This window comes from Genypterus blacodes, unplaced genomic scaffold, assembly GCF_046128005.1.
Source record: "Genypterus blacodes isolate CSIRO-AG114 ecotype Tasmania unplaced genomic scaffold, CSIRO-AGI_Gbla_v1 ptg000349l_1, whole genome shotgun sequence".
NCBI classification, from domain to species: domain Eukaryota; kingdom Metazoa; phylum Chordata; class Actinopteri; order Ophidiiformes; family Ophidiidae; genus Genypterus; species Genypterus blacodes.
Genome location: NW_027467133.1, coordinates 53,029 through 72,500, shown reverse-complemented (window position 1 = coordinate 72,500; position 19,472 = coordinate 53,029). Strand labels below are relative to the sequence as shown.

The 19,472-nt window shown below is 48.0% G+C and overlaps 1 protein-coding gene across 1 annotated transcript in view; it reads left to right on the top strand.

Annotated features, from left to right (window-relative positions):
* grin2aa (glutamate receptor, ionotropic, N-methyl D-aspartate 2A, a) overlaps nucleotides 1-19,162 on the top strand; it is a gene marked incomplete at its 5' end in the record, with an annotated part of 36,631 nt that extends 17,469 nt beyond the window's left edge. Inside the window, 9 exons of the mRNA XM_076138187.1 lie at nucleotides 1,320-1,491; nucleotides 2,055-2,208; nucleotides 3,304-3,429; nucleotides 4,314-4,543; nucleotides 6,307-6,467; nucleotides 8,871-8,960; nucleotides 10,064-10,161; nucleotides 14,032-14,270; nucleotides 17,174-19,162. Of these exons, the coding sequence (XP_075994302.1) occupies nucleotides 1,320-1,491; nucleotides 2,055-2,208; nucleotides 3,304-3,429; nucleotides 4,314-4,543; nucleotides 6,307-6,467; nucleotides 8,871-8,960; nucleotides 10,064-10,161; nucleotides 14,032-14,270; nucleotides 17,174-19,162 (3,259 nt within the window). The remainder of the gene's footprint in view (nucleotides 1-1,319; nucleotides 1,492-2,054; nucleotides 2,209-3,303; nucleotides 3,430-4,313; nucleotides 4,544-6,306; nucleotides 6,468-8,870; nucleotides 8,961-10,063; nucleotides 10,162-14,031; nucleotides 14,271-17,173) is intronic.
* Between the last annotated feature and the right edge of the window lie 310 nt (nucleotides 19,163-19,472).

The following is a 19,472-nucleotide window of genomic DNA, read 5'->3' as shown; positions in this document are numbered from 1 at the left end:
ATCAGTATATATCTAGTATATTTCTCCCTAGTGTACTCACACACACACACACACACACACACACACACACACACACAGCTGATTAAGTGGTAATCGTGTCCCAGGGAAGAGGCCATCAGAGATTTCCATCCAGAAGCACTGTGAAGTAGGGCGGAGAATTAAGCATCTCCAAGGAGGAACACACACACACACACACACACACACACACACACACACTGCTCGCTGCCACATGTCCACTCATTCACAGGCCAGTGCGTTTGGTGCTTTTTCTCCCTCCAACTTAGCGATTCCCACTCAAGCATCGGAGAAGTCCATTTGGAAAACAAGGGATGGATCAGGGAGAAACAGAGATGGATGCTGTGTGTGTGTGTGTGTGTGTGTGTGTGTGTGCCGGGCTGTGCAGGTCCATCCATGCATGCAGAGCTCAGCCCACAGTGGGCCGTGTGGAGACCCCGGGGCCTGTGGCGCCCGTGTGAGCGCGTGCAGGCAGACATGACACCTCTGGCCTCCACACTCAGTCTGTCACCTCCTCTGCCAGCTGATCACGCCGCACACGTGGCCTCCTTCCTGCCTGCGTCACCTCTGACAAAGAGCTGACGTGTGTGTGTGTGTGTGTGTGTGTGTCTCTGTGTGTGTGCTCCAGTTTCTTAAAGACGGGCAATGAAAGCCTCTCAAATATCGCAAGTCATTAGTGTGTCATGTCAGCAGCAAACTCCTCTTCCTTATCGCCAATCTTCTCTTCCTCATCATTAAGCTCCTCCTCCTCATCCCTAACTCCTCTTCTGCAGTGGTGTCCTGTGCATCGATAAGTTCATGTTGAAGATCTTCAGTTGAGCTCCAGCCTGTGTGTGTGTGTGTGTGTGTGTGTGTGTGTTTGTGTGTGTGGAGTTTGTGTTTGTTTCCTCCTTTTTTGAGGAGTTTGCGTGAAGGCGGTGAAGGTCGCAGTGATCTTCTTCTTCTTCTCCTAATTAGCACAAATTTAAAAGTGAAATGAGAATCCCAGGTGGCTCAAAGTTAATGTGTACCTTGTATATACAGTGTGTGTGTGTGTGTGTGTGTGTGTGTGTGTGTGTGTGTGTGTGTGTGTGAGAGATGCTTCACACACACAGATGGCACTAAGCTCATGGATGCGTCCCCCGCAGAGAAAGCAGCAGATTAGTGGAGCGGTCCGACGTCCTTCCTGATCTTTGAGATGTTTATGTCAAAGTTCTTCTCGTCTTCACTCCGTCCATCGTCAAAGGAAACGCCTCTGATCCATCGTGATCAATCAAACCGACAATAACAAAGTATGCTTCTCTTGTTTCTTTGCGTTTCCGCAGCAACACGACCGAAGCCGGGGGGACGTACATCAAGAAGTGCTGCAAAGGATTCTGCATCGACATTCTGAAGAAGATCGCAAAGTACGTCAAGTTCACGTACGACCTGTACCTAGTTACCAACGGAAAACATGGCAAAAAGATAAACAACGTCTGGAACGGGATGGTGGGAGAGGTGAGTGTGTGTGTGTGTGTGTGTGTGTGTGTGTGTGTGTGTGTTGCATCTGTCATTACCCTCCTGAGGTCCCAGAGTTCATTTGAAAGCTGTAAACTTTATGGCCGCCTTTATGTTTTATGGCAAACTTTACTCACCGAGCTAACTTCCTCCGGGACTCGTTCCTCTCCGAGCTGAGTCTCGCCGCTGCCATATTGATTACATTGATGAAGACTCCGCTCCAGATGGATGTGCGGTCAGATTTAAATCCACACTGACACAAAACTCTGACCTCTGACCTAAACACCAGAGGTCAGGAGAGAGACAGAGACGACAAGAAGCTCCGTTCAGATGCAACACATCTGCATTTAATCATTGATTGATGAGATTGATTGTTTGTGATTGAAGTGTACGATCTAAAATGGGTCTTTCTCTCCTCCTCCCTCCTCCTCTCTTCCTTCCTCCCCCCTCCTCCTCTCCTCCCTCTTCTTCCTCTTATCTCCTCACCTCCTCCTCTCCTCTCTCCTCCTCCTCCTCCTCCTCCTCCTCCTCCCCTCCCTCCTCTTCCTCTCCTCCCTCTGCAGGTGGTCTATAAGAAAGCCGTCATGGCCGTCGGATCTCTGACGATCAATGAGGAGCGTTCTGAGGTCATCGATTTCTCCGTCCCGTTCGTGGAAACCGGGATTAGCGTCATGGTCTCCCGTAGCAACGGGACCGTTTCCCCATCAGCCTTCCTCGGTAAACCATTGCCAAGTTACTGTTGCCGTGTTGTTTGTCTGTGTTGCCGGGAGTGTGTGTGTGTGTGTGTGTTGTGTGCTGCAGAGTTAACACACACACACACACACACACACACACACACACTTACAAACACGAGAAGCAGAAGAACAGAATAAGTAAACCCTCAAGAAGAAGAAGAAGGAGATGGTGATGATGATGAAGGCTTACATACACACTCATACAACTTAAACAACAGCATCCACATATAGACACACACACACACACACACACACACACACACATCATCACCACATGACACGTATGTAAGAGCGGCAATTATATGATCTTAGCAGGGAAAACCCCAAAATGGCAGCGTGCCAAACACACACACACACACACACACACACACACACACACACACACACACACACACACACACACACACACACACACACACTGCTCTTCCATACATTAAAGCAGAGTTAATCTCTGCAGTGGTGCTGTGAGCTCAGAGGAGGACAGACTGATGACACCAGGGCTTCCTGTACGCCTCCTCACTGTCAGAGACAAGATGTGTGTGTGTGTGTGTGTGTGTGTGTGTGTGTGTGTGTGTGTGTGTGTGTGTGTACATGATTGATTTTTCATTTAGCACAGAGGTAGGAGGTATAAATAAGAGAAAGCATGAAAAGATGAAGCTAGAAGAATTCAGGCACATGTATATTAACGCTTCACCCGCTCTCTCCCTCCTCTCCCCCCCCTCCTCTCTCTCCTTCCTCTCTCCCTCCTCTCCCCCTCCTCTCTCTCCTTCCTCTCTCCCTCCTTTCTCCCTCCTCTCTCCCCCTCCTCTCCCCCTCCTCTCTCCCTCCACTCCCCCTCTCTCCCCCTCCTCTCTCCCTCCACTCCCCCTCCTCTCCCCCTCCTCTCTCTCCTTCCTCTCTCCCTCCTTTCTCCCTCCTCTCTCCCCCTCCTCTCCCCCTCCTCTCTCCCTCCACTCCCCCTCCTCTCCCCCTCCTCTCTCCCTCCACTCCCCCTCCTCTCCCCCTCCTCTCCCCCTCCTCTCTCCCTCCACTCCCCCTCCTCTCCCCTCCTCTCTCTCCCCTCTCTCCCCCCTCTCAGAGCCGTTTAGTGCGTCGGTGTGGGTGATGATGTTCGTGATGCTCTTGCTGGTGACTGCGATGGCCGTCTTTATGTTTGAGTACATCAGCCCTCTGGGCTTCAACAGGAACCTGGCACAGGGAAAAGGTGAGGACTGAGGCCCCGCCCCCTCCCCTCAGGCCCCGCCCACCTCCCCTCAGGACTTTTGTTTTCAAGTAAAATGATGATGTTCACTCAAATGTTGGGGAAAATTGTGAAACTGTTTGACAATGATCATGACGTTTAGACACACAGACACACACAGACACAGACACACACACAGACACAGACACAGACACAGACACACACACAGACACACACACAGACACACACACAGACACAGACACACACACAGACACACACAGACAACACACAGACACAGACACAGACACAGACACACACACAGACACACACACAGACACACACACAGACACAGACACACACACAGACACACACAGACACAGACACAGACACACACACACACACAGACACACACACAGACACACACACAGACACACACACAGACACACACACAGACACACACACAGACACAGACACACACACAGACACACACAGACACACACACAGACACAGACACAGACACACACACAGACACACACACAGACACAGACAGACACACACACACACACACACACACACACACACACACACACACACACACACACTGTCTGATGTGTCTGGACTCATTTTGGTTGTCCTGGTCTCATGTAAACAGAAGCTGTTTCTCATGTTTATGATGTAATCGTTTGAGAAGCTTCCTCAGCTGTGGCTCGCTAACGTGAACACTTCCTGTGTGGACGTCCTGCTGCTCTGTGCTGGTTGATCTCTGCCAATGCAGGACAACAATCATGGGTTTAGTAACATAATAGGAGTACGATCCTGTCAAATGGATGAACCTTCTTCTTCTGTCACTGCTGCCTTTTCATCTCCTTCCTTCCTTCCTTCCTTCCTTGGTTCCTCTCCTCTCCCAGACCCTCACGGCCCTTCCTTCACTATGGGCAAGGCAGTGTGGCTGCTGTGGGGTCTGGTGTTCAACAACTCTGTGCCCGTGCAGAACCCCAAAGGTACCACAAGTAAGTTCATCGTGTCGGTGTGGGCCTTCTTCGCCGTCATCTTCCTCGCCTCCTACACTGCCAACCTGGCCGCCTTCATGATCCAGGAGGAGTTTGTCGATCAGGTCACCGGACTCTCTGACAACAAGGTAACCGGGGACGACCTCAGGCCAGACGCTGCTGCGCTCCTCTCATTATGACTCCAGGCCCTGATTGATGAAGTTTAATGAGTTATTGATTAGATGATCGCTCCCCCACCCCCCATCATGTAGGGTGTTTGGCGACAGACAGACAGACAGACAGACAGACAGACAGACAGACAGCAGAGGAGAGGGGGCCGGTGAGTGAGAGACTGCAGAGGGTTTTGAGTTTTGACAACACGCAGAAAAGACGACTTGGAAAAGTCGGGGCCGACAGCACGAGACAAGGGGAGGATAGACAAGGCGAGAGAGTGAGAGAGAGAGAGAGAGACAGGAGAGGGAGACAGGAGAGAGACAGACAGACAGAGTGAGACAGACCACATGAGGTCACACACACAGTTAACAGAGTTTGACATGGGCAGAGTTTGACCTGGCACTGACCTGATTACACAGCAGGATGGCAGAAACTCACACACACACACACTCACACACACACACACACACACACACACACCGATGATGTAATAAGCTCAAACACAGGCACACATGAGGGACTTCCAGTTTGGTTGACGTTGATGCTCCAGCTGAACTCTGAACTCTTTCGTCTCTGGGAAGAGGTTCAACTCTGAGGTGAGCCAACCAGGCGACCAGGCTCAAAGGCACTTCAGCCCGGCTCAGAACTTGTAAATCAAAGCCTTAATAATAGCACTGATGCACCTGAATGGCCTCTTTCTACACACACACACACACACACACACAAACACACACACACACAGCTCTATCTGATCACTTGTCCCGTCTTGATTTATCCGCTGGAGAGGAAGAACTCTTCATCATTTATAGAGTAAATCAGCAGTTTAACACAGTTAAATATGCAGTGAAACCACTCAGTGCTGTACGCCAGTGACTAACACACACACACACACACACACAGAGACACACATGCACACGCTCACACTCTCACACACACACACACACACAGAGACACACATGCACACGCTCACACTCTCACACACACACAGAGACACACACACACTCACACACACACACACACACACACACTCACACACAGCTCTAATTGATGGAGGTCGTGGCGGTGAGGGCAGATTGTTACCATAGCACTTGAGGGGAGGTTGTTACCGTAGCAATGAGTACACCACTACAAAACTCTTGACCTGCACACTGAGTGGAAACACACCTGAGAGACAGGGGGAGGCAAAAAGAGAGAGAGACAGAGAGAGAGGGAGGGAGAGGGAGGGAGAGACTCCAAACAGAGACATATATATATTGTATTTTTTCTTGTTCCCTTTTTTCCATTCCTCCTAATCTCTCTCTCTCTCTCTCTCTCTCCCTCTCTCTCTCTCTCTCTCTCTCTCTCTCTCTCTCTCTCTCTCTCTCTCTCTAACTCTCTCTCTCTCTCTCTCTCTCTCTCTCTCTAACTCTCACTCTCTCTTCCTCTCACTGCGTCTCTCACTCACTGTATCTCTCTCTCTCTCTCTCTCTCTCCTCTCTCTTTCTGCCCCTCTCACTCTCTCTCTCTCTCTCTCTCTCTCTAACTCACTCTCTCTGCGTCTCTCACTCTCTCTCTCTCTCTCTCTCTCACTCTCACTCTCTCTGCGTCTCTCACTCTCTCTCTGTATCTCTCTCTCTCTCTCTCTCTCTCTCTCTAACTCTCACTCTCTCTTCCTCTCACTGCGTCTCTCACTCTCTGTATCTCTCTCTCTCTCTCTCTCTCTCTCTCTCTCCCTCTCTCTCCTTCTTCATCCCCACAGTTTCAGAACCCGTACGCCTACTCCCCTCCGTTCCGTTTCGGCACCGTTCCAAACGGATCCACGGAGAGGAACATCAGGAAGAACTACCCTGACATGCACCAGTACATGGTGAAGTACCACCAGACTGGGGTCGTGGACGCACTGGTCAGCCTCAAGACAGGGTAAGAGTGTGTGTGTGTGTGTGTGTGTGTGTGTGTGTGTGTGTGTGTGACAGCTCCTCTGAGATGGGGGATAAATGGCCTCTCTGACTGGGAACAGCAGGAGCTATTTTTAGTACTGGTCTCTATAATGGGATTGAAGGTGTCTGTCTGTCTTTGTGTGTGTGTGTGTGTGTGTGTGTGTCGAGGGGGAAAGGGGCATTCTCATTATCCCACAGCTAACCAATGACAAACAAGAGAGAAAGAATTCTAGATAAATGGATGGAGGGAAAAGTGGAGGTGAAGAAAAGGAAAGAGGGGGGAGGAGGGGTGACTCTCATCAGCCCAGCGCATGGAGGAGGAGGAGGAGGAGGAAGAGGAGGCCAAGGGCAACACGTCTGATAGAAGAGATGAAGGAACGGTGGAGGGCAGCAGCAAACACCAGAGAAGAAGAAAGTGGTAATGGAATGGAAAAGGGGAAGGAAGCAAGGAAGGAAGGAAGGAAGGAAGGAATGAGAGAGGAGGAAGAGCAGAGATGGGGATGGATGAGGAGAGGAAGGGAAGGAGAGAGACAGAGAGGAGAAAGAGATGATGGGAGAACCTAAAGTAAAGGGTTGATAAGGTGACTTCAGGAGAGTTGAGCTCAGATTGGTAAGGAGGAAGGAAGGAATGAAGGAAGGAAGAAGCGAACAGGAGATGGAAAAGGAATGAAAGGAGGTGAAGAGGGGAATAGAAACAGCTTCCACGTCGACGTCATGATGAAGGTTTCCGATCCTGTTGTGTCTTTCAGCTCATCCGTAAATCTGCATGTAAACACACAGACGTCTCAGCTTCACACACGCACACGCACACACACACACACACACACATGCAGGCTGCTGCAGGTGTGTGTGTGTGTATGTGTGTGTGTGTGTGTGTGTGTGTAATTCCCTCATTGACGGCTGTGTCGTGTGGTATTAGCAGACGAGCGTTGAGCCGCTGGAGGCTCGATGGCTGGATTAGCGCTGATTGCACACAAGCTAACAGGCTTTACGCGCTAAATCTCTTCCACGCACAAAAAAACACGGCAAACGGCGCTCAGGGAACGAGCTCACGGAACCGCCGATCAATCCACCCATCAACGTGTTTTTATTGGTGGGACAGTTTTCCCTCATAAAAAAGTGCTTTAGAGAGATTTGACCTCAATCACCACGGAAACCATGGAGACCGATGAGAGCACAGATAAAACATTCAGGAAAATGAATAAAGGGTAAAAAATAAAACATGGCTAGTAAAATAAAATATTGGCAAACATAAATAAATGTAAGAAATAAAGATCTTCTTTATGTGAAGATTTCTATATGTGATCAAAACAAAACCTCACATCTGCTCTGATGCATTATGGGACAAAAGCATCCATCATTATAAAACCATAACTGTACTGACTGAGATGTGGGACGCAACAGGGTCCTGAATGGGGGTTTCATCATTTCACCATGGAGGAGGAACCAAAGCCAGCAGATGTTTGATGAAGAGGCTCAGAGTGATGAGGCCACAGGGATCGATCCACCCAGAGAGAGAGAGAGAGAGAGAGAGAGAGAGAGAGAGAGAGAGAGAGAGGGGTTTATCCAGCTGACCTTTCTGCTGCTCCACTTCCTGTCAGAGTAAAGATGTGACCCGTGGCGCCGAGGAGCCGCGGCCGTTAGAAGATAAGACTAAGTGGTGATTTTGCGGCGTAGATGACATTCGCAGATCTGCTGAACGTCGTCTCGCCGGAGCACAGATGGGATTTGAAGTGGCAGGAAAATCTGTGCAGCTACATGTTATTCAGCCTAATGAATGTGAGACAGATCAGCCCTCTGAGCCGCTGCAGCCACAGCATGTCTGCCTGCGCACACACACACACACACACACACACACAAACACACACACACACCCACCCGGCCCCCCTCATGTTTAGACGCACAGGCCGAGTGTGTGGATGGAGTTAAGCTAATTACACAGCTAAACTATCGGGTGTGAGCCTCCGTGAGAGGGCCGGATCTGACATTCAGTAAAGGCCAGCCAGTCACTTCAGTGTTAGTGTGTGTGTGTGTGTGTGTGTGTGTGTGTGTGTGTGTGTGTGTACGGGCGCTGCATCGGTTTTCTACGAAAATGTCAGTCTGCGTCTTGGATCTTCATTGTCCCGCTCGTTTGTGTGTAAATGTTTGTGTCCGTCTGAAGTTCCTCCTCCTCCTCCTCCTCCTCCTCCATCTTTGTTTTGCTTAGATTCAAGTTGTCTTTGTCAATTTCACCTCGATATGCTTTATGGAGTTCTTGGTGCTTTTGTCCTCAGGGTCTATGGCTCCAAAAATACCTTTCTTATTCTGTTCTCATGTAAGCGAGCGTCACCGGCTGAGGCCCATTCTGCTTTCATGTGTGATTTCTTCTGCCTTTCTTCTTCTGCAGTAAACTGGACGCCTTCATCTACGACGCCGCAGTGTTGAACTACATGGCTGGCAGAGACGAGGGATGTAAACTGGTGACCATCGGCAGCGGGTAAGCAAATGGCTTCACTTGGTGATCACAACTGGACTTTGTTGGGTTGTTGTCGTTCTCTTTGGGTTCATCACGCTACACAGACTCAGACCTATGGAGCAGAACGTGTGTCTCTGGGTTCAGGTTCAGGTTGTAGCATTTGAAGCTTCAGCACAGAATCAAACGTCATGTGAACTTTGAAATGAGCACAAATGGAGGAAGCTTTAGGTGAAGTAAAGGACCTTGTTCTGTTCGTGACGTAAATGGATTCAGACTCTAGTGTAAGGACTTTTATGTTAACAGAACTGAAGCAGATGGAATCATGACATGTAGGTGCGGCGAGCAGGGTCGTGGCTTATGAACATAGAACAAACAACCTAAATGTACTCTTTTGTTCGGTTAGACATTTCCTATGTAGCGGCCTTCGTCTCCATTCTCGTGGGCAGGAAGATCATTAGCACGTAGCAAATATAACACGCCTGAACTCTGACACGAGGACGATGCAGAAACAGGCAAAGCACCAAGATTTCAACCTTGGGTAAAGTCAAAGAGCTGAAAAGAAGCAAAGCGTCAAACTGTGGAGGCTGCAGGAGACGAGAGAGAGAGGGGGAGGAAGGATTTATCACTCTGAGCATAAAATATGGATCTCATTCAGTAATTGTGAATAAAGTTAATGTGCCTCATGAAATGAGTCCAGGTTTTGTGGAGATCAATCAAATCAAAGTACAAACAAAGAACAATGGACTGTGTGAAACTCTCAAGACCAAAGCCCTGAGAACACTCTGAGTGTATTAAAGCCCTGTGTGGCTTTTACCTCAAACACACAAAGGTGTACATACCACTTTACCACCTTCCAATAGGTACCTGAATGCAGCACAACATGTCTCAGTTTCAGTTGTTTAGGAAGTAGTTGGCAGAGCAGCTTTTGGTTCCTTGCTGCCACCCACAGGTCTGGAGGAAAGATGGCTTCCTGTTTCATGGTGGATTTCAGGTTGTGAGAACATGTGAGAACATGTGAGAACATTGGGGTCGTTGGTCCTGGGGGGTCGGACCATCCCAGCTGCAGGTTGTCCGGCTCTGATCAGGTGAACACGTGAAGTTAAACTCCCTGTCTGCGCCTGTAGGTACATCTTTGCCACCACCGGTTACGGCATCGCCCTGCAGAAAGGCTCCTACTGGAAACGACAGGTGGATCTGGCCATCCTCGCCATCATCGGAGACGGTAAGAAACACGCACAGCCCCAGCGTCAAAACGCGAAGAGCGAGACGCAGTCTACGGAGGCAAAAGGTTAGGCTGCTCCTTGCCGGGGTTGTGATTCTTCATCACACACACACACACACTGACACACACATACACACACACACTTGCACACGCATGAGTTTGTACTGGCTTGTCTGCTGACGGCACAAAGGCAAAGCAGTGAAGTATAAATAGTCCTTTGATGTTATTCTGGATACAAAAGCTGCTCTAAACAGAGGCCACAGTGTGTAAATTATTCTAATATATTCCTCTCTACAGCTCAGATCAGTGTGTGTGTGTGTGTGTGTGTGTGTTACTTATCTGAGCCACATTCCCTTATTACAGCAGCCTCACGACTTCTTACATAAACAGAGAAGGAGAGAAGCAGCTCTCAGGCTTTTAGTGACGGATTCATTTACATTTTGCATTCAAAGAGTTTTGCTGATGTCGGCGTTCGCAGGCCACTCACGTTAAGTGCAGTGAGGTTGATTGAACCAACATCGGTGTCATGATAATCCCGTCTCACTGAATCTCATCAGAGTTGTGGACACGTAGGCGGTTCTGAACAGATGTCTGACTCCATCTCTCTCTTACTTTGTCTTCTTCTTGCTCTACTTCATATTTTAAGTGGAATTCATTTGAAATTCTTGCAACAAAACTGAGGATTTCCCTTACATGTTGTCTACAAAAACATGTCGATGTCGTGGTGAGACAGGATGAGGTGAGACAGGAAGGAGATGGAGATCATGAGGTTTTGTAAAAATCACAGCCTAATGCTTTTCAAAGAAACAAAGAGTGGAAGAAAGAGGAGAGAGATGAAACAGATGGGAAACACAAGACCAGAGGAAGACGAGGAGCGAGTGCAAGTCGAGTAAAAAGGATGGGGGGACGAGAGGAGGACGAGAGGCTGATGATTAATGATGGTGACCGTGTGTCCTGGAGGATGCTGCTTGATCAGACAAGACGTGGCTGGAGAGGGAGAGAGAAGCGAGAGAGCAAGAGGGGAGAGAGAGAGAGACGGAGAGAAAGAAGGGGAGAGAGAGGGAGGGAGAGACTGAGAGAGAGAGACAGAGAGAAAGAGGGGGAGAGAGAGAGAGAGAGAGAGAGAGGGAGGCTGAGAGAAAGAGGGGGAGAGAGAGAGAGAGAGAGGGAGGCTGAGAGAAAGAGGGGGAGAGAGAGAGAGAGAGAGAGAGAGAGGCAGAGCAGATTGAGTTGGACAGTAGAACAGTGACGGCTGAAGATGAAACACTTGACTGGTTTCTCTTAAACATTTACATTCTGTGCACTGAAAGTAACGATCAGACGTCGTTCTTACTCCAGACAGTCGTTGCTGAGCTCAGACTCAGCTCTTATGTTCGCTGTCAGCCGACACAAACCCGCTCCTTATTTGACGTTAAAGCCGTCATCCCGTCTACTAAACAACGTGGCACAGCACAAACGTTAGCTTGGGAAAATCTTGACAATTCTCTTCGTTTAATCAAGTCCCCAAAAATCAGCGTTTGGCCATTTTGGATGCGTCCAATCAGGAGTGAAGTTGTTTTGTGTCCAATCAAACAGTCCAGTATGAAGTGGTGACGAGCTTTAACGATATGTATGGGTTGTTTACTCTATAACCTTGATGACATCATCGTTTGTGCTCCATCTTAACTGTTCAGCTGCTGCGTTCTCTTGCACACTGGTTTCTCCTCTGAAGCTCCCAGTCAACATGAATGAGACTCAACCCCACAAAGTTAGGAGCCTCAGAAAAACCACGTTCAAAGGTCGTCAAACACGTCGGGTCTTTATGTCACAGCAGAGTTGTGTAGTTGTGTGTTCCTGCGCCTGGATACGCAGTAGAAAGAGGAAGTAACTCTTTCACTTAAGTAGATTGTGTAGCGGATGCATCTGCATTGTCATTGAGACCAGCGACAATTTCATAAATATCGTAATCAAAATGCATTCAGTGTAGACGGAAACCAGAGGAACTAGAGTTCATGAGTACACAAAGAGTTTAAAGGGTTCCAGTCTCATTCATGTTCACAGGGATCTTTAACATGCAGCAGTCAGTGACACACAGGATGGAGAACAAAGAGGATGTAAGAGGGTTAGAACTCATCCCTCAACCTCCGCTCGGGTTTATGAAGCAAAGTTACTTCATAAACATCCTGACCAAAACTCAGGTTATTCTGAAAGTTTGCAGTTGTTTTCTTGCCCTTCTTGTGGTTCAGCTCAATAGAAAAACAGCAGATAAAAAAGTCTTTGCTCCGGCATCCATGCAGCTTAGATCCTCCAGTCTTTTTCAAGTCCCAGATGGTTCAAACTGGAGCAACCTTCAGACTGTGAATGACACTTGTAGAAACTGGTGTTCCTGTGTTCCGACTGACTGGTCGCCAGACTATTGCTTTAGCTGTCTGGCTTCTGAACATGGAACACAATTTGAATTTCACCGCCTGACCCACCCCCCCACCTCCCCACCCCCAACCCCCGCTGGTGTCAGGCGAGAGCGGCAGCAGCCCCTCACAGATTTCCCTTGAATGCATGGCGTTCCTACGGACACAGCGGCCTGTTGAAACACTAACGGCTGCATCTATTAGAGCAGTTTGAATCTGATTCTGAGATGTTCTAAAGGGTTAACGATGTCTCACTGTGTCTTCACCCTGAAGACATCCAGCCCAACACGGCCGTGATATTTGTCCTTCCTCATCGGCAGCCTGACTTATCCGGCTCTGAATGACACAGATTGGATTAGCTTCACGCCAAATGTCACAGAGGCAGAGGGAGCGAGGGAAGGTGAAAGAGAGCCAGGAATGAGAAAAGATAAGGTCTTTGTTGCTTTTGTGCCTTTCCTTTATTAACACCAAAGAAGCGACATCTTTGCCCTATTGGGAAACACAGAGCTGCTGGAAGCTCAGTGGCAGGTGAGACCATGGGAACAAGAGAGTACCTGTAAGCCTCATCACTCATTTCTCCCTTTCTACCCAAAAAAGGATCACGTTTTATTCATGACTCAATTTTTGGTGGAGTTTTCTCCCTCTTTCTTCAAGCTAACTCCTCTTGTTCTTGCTGTCCTTGTCACTGCAGTTTTCAACGAGTGGCAGCAGAAATGAACTACATGTGTTGTGTGTGATGAAAAATAATTTCTTGGACGTCTTCTCTCTGCTTTAGTGTCCACTGGACTCTGTTCCTCCCTCCATGAGCTGTGCTCTGATTGGACACAACGTGGATGTGTGACAGTAACTTATGCTTTAAGTAAGAGATAACGTATTGGCAGGTGATTATCGTGGAGTAAACCCTGACAGGTTGATCAGGACTCAAAGGTGCAACTTTATATGAATTTATTACTAACTACGAACTTCAGACATGCAGAAATATAGACCCATTCTGAGCTAGCTTAGCATCTGCATAGCCACGTCAGCGGAGTCCAGCCTACACGCTAGCTACATAGTAGCAGCCTATTGAGACTTGAAGGTAAATTGCACATTTCCGTTCATTGTGAAAGAGCAGCCAAGTTCCCAAAGTTTCTAGTTCCAGATAAACGGTTTGTTGTCAGGTTCAGAAGTCAGTGTTAATCAAATCATTAGTCGTAGAATGCTGCGATTAACCAATTAGAACCGCTCATTAAAGAGCTGTAGAATAACCGAGGCTAAGTTACAGTAAGTTAATATATATTACTTCTTCATACTTCTAGTTCCTTTGTAAGTCAAGATACTTTGTCCACAGAACAGAATAGTTTGAGCCCTAATGTTCTACTTGAGTACCAACACAACAGATGAGTATTTGAATGCTGGAGCGGCCGAGGCTCTGCTGCTTCCTGTTAGTGGAGTTTTGCAGTGTAATGACCGGTGAGGCCTTACATCTGTTTTTCCCCCTCAGGTGAAATGGAGGAACTAGAGGCCCAGTGGCTGACAGGAATATGCCATAATGAGAAGAACGAGGTAATGTCCAGCCAGCTGGACGTGGACAACATGGCGGGAGTGTTCTACATGCTGGCCACAGCCATGGGGCTCTCGCTCATCACCTTCATCTCTGAGCACCTCTTCTACTGGAGGCTCAGATACTGCTTCACCGGGGTCTGCACCGGCACGCCCGGCCTGCTGTTCTCCATCAGCAGGGTAAGGAACGTGTGTGTGTGTGTGTTTAAAATGTGTGTGTGTGTGTGTGTAGATCAGCTACCCAAGCCTCCAGACTGACGATGGCAAACAGACGTATTTGCCAGATGATTCTGCAGATTATCGCTCCTTCCTACACATCACATGTAATCTCTGTATCTGTATAAGGACATGAATGATAATGAGAAGATGTGTTCTCACCATCTATCCTGTGTTGTGATTGGCTCTCAGCAGGTGTGTCACACTGTGTCATCTTTCATTAACACACATTTATCAATATCCAGATACAGATACGTTCATGCACAGGGAAATGGGGAGGTCCCATCTCTGGGTAGTTACTCTGTGTCCTTTAGGCATGACAGTCCTAATGTGTGTCAACTTGAGTGACAATGCTCAGTGTCCTGGGATCGTCCTGTTGACAGTCTGCAGCATTGAATCTCACCAATATCCTATTTTCAAGCTGCAAGACACTCAAATACAAGAGTTTCCAAGCTGTGATGTTTTAAGAGCTTGTCATTTAATTCCCAATAAGTCTGTCTCTTCTGGATGTTCAGATGGCACATGTACAAAGACAAAGACAAAGACACAAACACACACACATTGACACAGGCTTCTGTCTGGGCTGGTTGGTCTGAATTAATGGCGCCCTGTTCCAAAGCTATAAGGGGCAAAAAAAGAACTGCATCTGCACAGGGGGGTAATGGTGCTGCATTATTGGGGTCAGACGGACCTGGTTTAGTTCTATTTTCAGCATGCACACTCATGAGCATGCATGCAGAGAGGGCAAGGCGATGCTAAACTAAATAAAAGTCTTGGTCTGGACAGATTTAGGCTGAAACAAGTGAGGGCTGCAGAAAGGAGGGGATGAGGGGGAAATGATTGCAGAGAGACAGAAGGACAGAGACGGGAAGGAGGGATCCTAACTATCGACTTAAATAGATCCTTATTTGCAGCATGTTTTGGGTTGAAATCGCGGCAGAATCAATCTATCCTCTCTCATTCTGTTAAAAGGTCAGCGTGCTCCCTCGCCGTGTACGAACGGAAGACGTGGACGTGCATTCTTAAAAGCACTGCAGTGTTTCTGGGAGAGAGAGAGAGAGAGACAGGGGGGGGGGGGGGAGAGAGAGAGAGAGAGAGAGCTTTTGCAAAGTTAACAAAGGCAGTAGAGCCGAGGGGGGAACTTGGAGACAAGGTGAAATCAGACATTTCCAGCTATCTTTGAATGGCTTACATTGCTCTAATCAGCTCTAGAGGATGTGCATTACAGCAGCAGCGTTTCCATCTGGGTTCCAATTCAAATTCAGTGAATATTTCAAATATTGCAAAGAGAAACTGTGTCAGACTCTTTTGACTGAGCAAAGACTCTGTGGGTAAATGTGTGCATTTTTTATTTGATCTTTTCATTTCATTTTTTATTTTATTTAACTTTGATACGTATATTTTTACATAGTTTTCATTGGTAATCGTTATCTTTTGTATTTGGCTGGTAAAGCTTGTGATAAATGCTTTCAACGTGGAAAAGTGATTTGTAGAAGTAACTTCATCGGTCAGAAACATGATCCATGGACAGTTTGTGCCATGAGACTTTGCTCACCATTTATTATGTGGATTTCCGTATGCATGTAGGTCATAAAAGGTTGTGCTTGTTTTCCTCTGCTAAGATTAAATTCAACTAATTTCCGAGACTCTAAGAAAGGAGGCACTTCATCAAGAGCATTCCGTATCTTTCCATGCTTAATGTTTGATAAAATGCTGATTGCTAATTTGTTTCTGCCAGAGGCCTTCCTCGCCGCAGAGTAGCGTTTTGGCAGTGCGTCACTTCTATTCAAGACAGTGACCTAATTACACACAGGTTTACCACAATGCACAGCCAGCTGGAGATGCCAGATCCCAAACTGCCACAGGAGACCAGCAGAAAGACAAATAGAAGGTCACAGGACACACAGACCCCCAAAATAATCACTTTAGCAGTGCAAAACCTGGAAACAACAATCAACCCAAGACACAAATGAAGATTAACAGGGAGGGTTCCAGTGTGAGAGGCCTAAGGGTGCTCACACATGGTGAAACTGCACTGCAGTGATTTGCAATTGGCTCAGTGTGATACTTACAAGACGGAGGCCCGCAGGTGACACAAAACCAAAATCAATACATGTCAAGATGCGTATTTTGCTTTGGATTCAGTAAACACGTTTATTTATCAAGTATTGACAGAAGTCCGATCACAGTAGCCTCGTCTGACTGCTAACATTTCATGACGCAGTCGCCTTTTCACCAAGATCTTCATGTGATCCTTGTCCCATTTAAGGGTAATTAGATAAGAAACGTCCCCCTGGAATAAGATCCAGTGTTATTTAAGTAACTGTACTGTAAAGGCCAGAGAGCTGCAATGGGACGTGTTTCATTGCATTGCATCACTTTTCCTCCCCGTGTCCTAAGAAAAACTTATTCTGATGGACATGGGTTTGAAACTGCTGCTGGAGATTGGGTTTGCTTATTCTTGGACTTTGTTTGTGTGTCTGTCTTGTCTTGTTTTTGATTGATTGTGAACACTCCACACTTACCTCCAAAGTGATTGTGTTGTTTTTATAGTTCTTGTTTTTCACCAAGTAAAGCCAATTGGTAGTTTCAGTTAGGGATATAGATTTGGTTTATATGCTGAATGAGAAATATCTTTCCACAAATGTAAATTTATGTTAATGAAGATGCTTCAGTCCTGTCTGATTTGCTGACTCACTACCGGGTCGATAAATTTAAAGTACAAAATTCTGCTTTGTCAGAGCAGATAAGTAATCTTTTCTCTATTTGTCTCTTTCTATTTTCGATCTTTCTTTTTATTCTTTTCACCTCCTTTAATCCTTTCTTTTTTTTCACCTCACCCCTGTTATCCGTCTGTCTCTGTGCAGGGAATCTGGAGTTGTATTCATGGTGTCCACATTGACATGAAGAAAAAGACGGATCTGGACTTTAGCCCTCAGGACAAAATGCTCAAACTCATCAAGTCGGCCAAGCAGATGACCAACATGTCTAACCTGAGCGGCTCCCGCATGAACTCGCCCAAACGCGAGTTCATGCACTCTGCTGGGCCAATGATCATGGACATGATGGCAGAGAAGGGCAACTTCATCTACGCCGACAATCGAAGCTATGCTCCCAAAGATATGATCTATGGGGATACGGGAGACCTACAGTCCTATCTTACCAACCGCCACAAAGACCACCTAAACAACTACATCTTCCAGGGAGGCCAGCATCCTCTGACCCTCAACGATGCCAATCCCAACACAGTCGAGGTTGCAGTGAGTGCCGATGCAGTCCAGGCCAATGCCAAGCCGTCCCGGACGCTGTGGAAGAAGTCAGTGGACACGCTGCGTTCAGTTCCACCTGGGCCCCCGCCCATGCCCGACATGCTGATGCCAGACCCACGACTGTCAATGAAGACCCAGCGTTACCTCCCTGAGGATGCAGCCCACTCCGACGTCTCCGACTGCTCCAGCAGGGCAGCCTCCTACAAGGACCCAGAAAACAACAAGCACCTGAAGCCCAAGGACAGCTTAAAAAAAAGATCGGTGACATCAAAATACCCAAGGGACTGCAGTGAGGTGGAGCTGTCCTACTTAAAGACTAAGCAGGTCAGCGGCGTACCCAACCAAGCCGTGAGAGGAGGAGGAGGAGGCACAGGAGGAGGAGGAGTAGGAGGAGGAGAAAAAATCTACACCATTGACTCAGATCGAGAGCTGAGTCTGCATTCAGACCCCATTCACTACCGGGAGAGCCGTGGCCTGGCAGCGGACGATTTGGATTACCCCGAGATCTACTCCGATCACAGTGACAACTACAGGAAGTGTGAGCAGCCTATCATCCATTTGAACTCTTCACCTTTGCATCGTACAGACTCAGACCTTTTACCCGACCCAGCCTACTCTAAACACTATAACCTGAAAGAGAAAATCCTGTCACCCCATGAATCCATTGATCGCTACAAACAGACACACTGTCGTTCCTGCCTGTCCAAGGTGCCTGCTAGCTATCCAACAACAGCGCCATACCCCCCCGCCCCATCTGCCTCAGCTTCTGTCACCCGATCCCCCTATAACAGGTGTGAAGCATGCCTCCACACAGCAAACCTGTATGACATTAGTGAGGACCAGCTCCTTGCAGACCCTTTGGGTAGTCCCAACCTGCACCACCAACAGCAGCAGCAACCAGACGAAATGTTTGGGCTTTACTGGCCGCAGACAGACGGGCCGCATGTCCAGAAGAGGAATCGCTTGAGGCTGAGTCGGCAGCACTCCTTTGACAACATCATGCTAGAGAAGCCCAAGGAAGTCGACCTGGGCCGACCGGCTCGCAGCGTCAGCCTCAAGGAGAAGGACCGCTTCCTGGAGTCCACATCTGATTCACACTACGCGAACCTCTTCGGCATGCGCCCCTACTCCGGCAGACTGTTTGGCAGCGGATCCAAATCAATGCTGTTCAACCACAACCTCGAGGAGAGCAAGCGGAGCAAGTCCCTGTATCCGGCCCATGGCTCGGACAACCCTTTTCTCAGCCACTCGCTGAGGGATGACACCAGCAGCAGACTGGTCCATGGGCGTAGCTCCTCTGATATTTACAAACAGCTGGTGGTCGCCTCACCAGTGTCGGTCCTTGGAGCGGCCCCCATCAAAACACGCAATGAAGCGAACAATCTCCGCTCTTCCATTAAATCAACCACTTCGTACTGCTCACGGGACGGGCGGATAACCAATGACATGTACAATAAAGAGCATGTGATGCCTTACTCAGCCAATAAGACTAATGCATACCCTGCCCCGCGAGGCGTCCTAAACTCAGCCCAGTTCAGCAATAGACGGGTGTATAAAAAAATCCCCAGTCTGGAGTCCGATGTTTAGTTGATCTAGGAAATGATGTGTTTTTCTCCTCCTTACTCCTCTCTGGGTTTGTATTATAGTTTATCAACTATGTTATCCACTTAGGGATGCCATAGCCACACACGTTTTTCTTCTTCTCTTTGACATGGTAATCCAAAACAAATCATACCCTGTTAGGTATGACAAGTACTATTACTGCTACTACTACTACTCTCATTGCAAACCATCCTTTCTGTCCTTTCTGTGTCATGTACCAATGAGTTGGCTGCATGGCTGGCCATAAGGTATCCTGATGGAAAGGGGAGGGGAATCGATAATCCCTTGACGTATT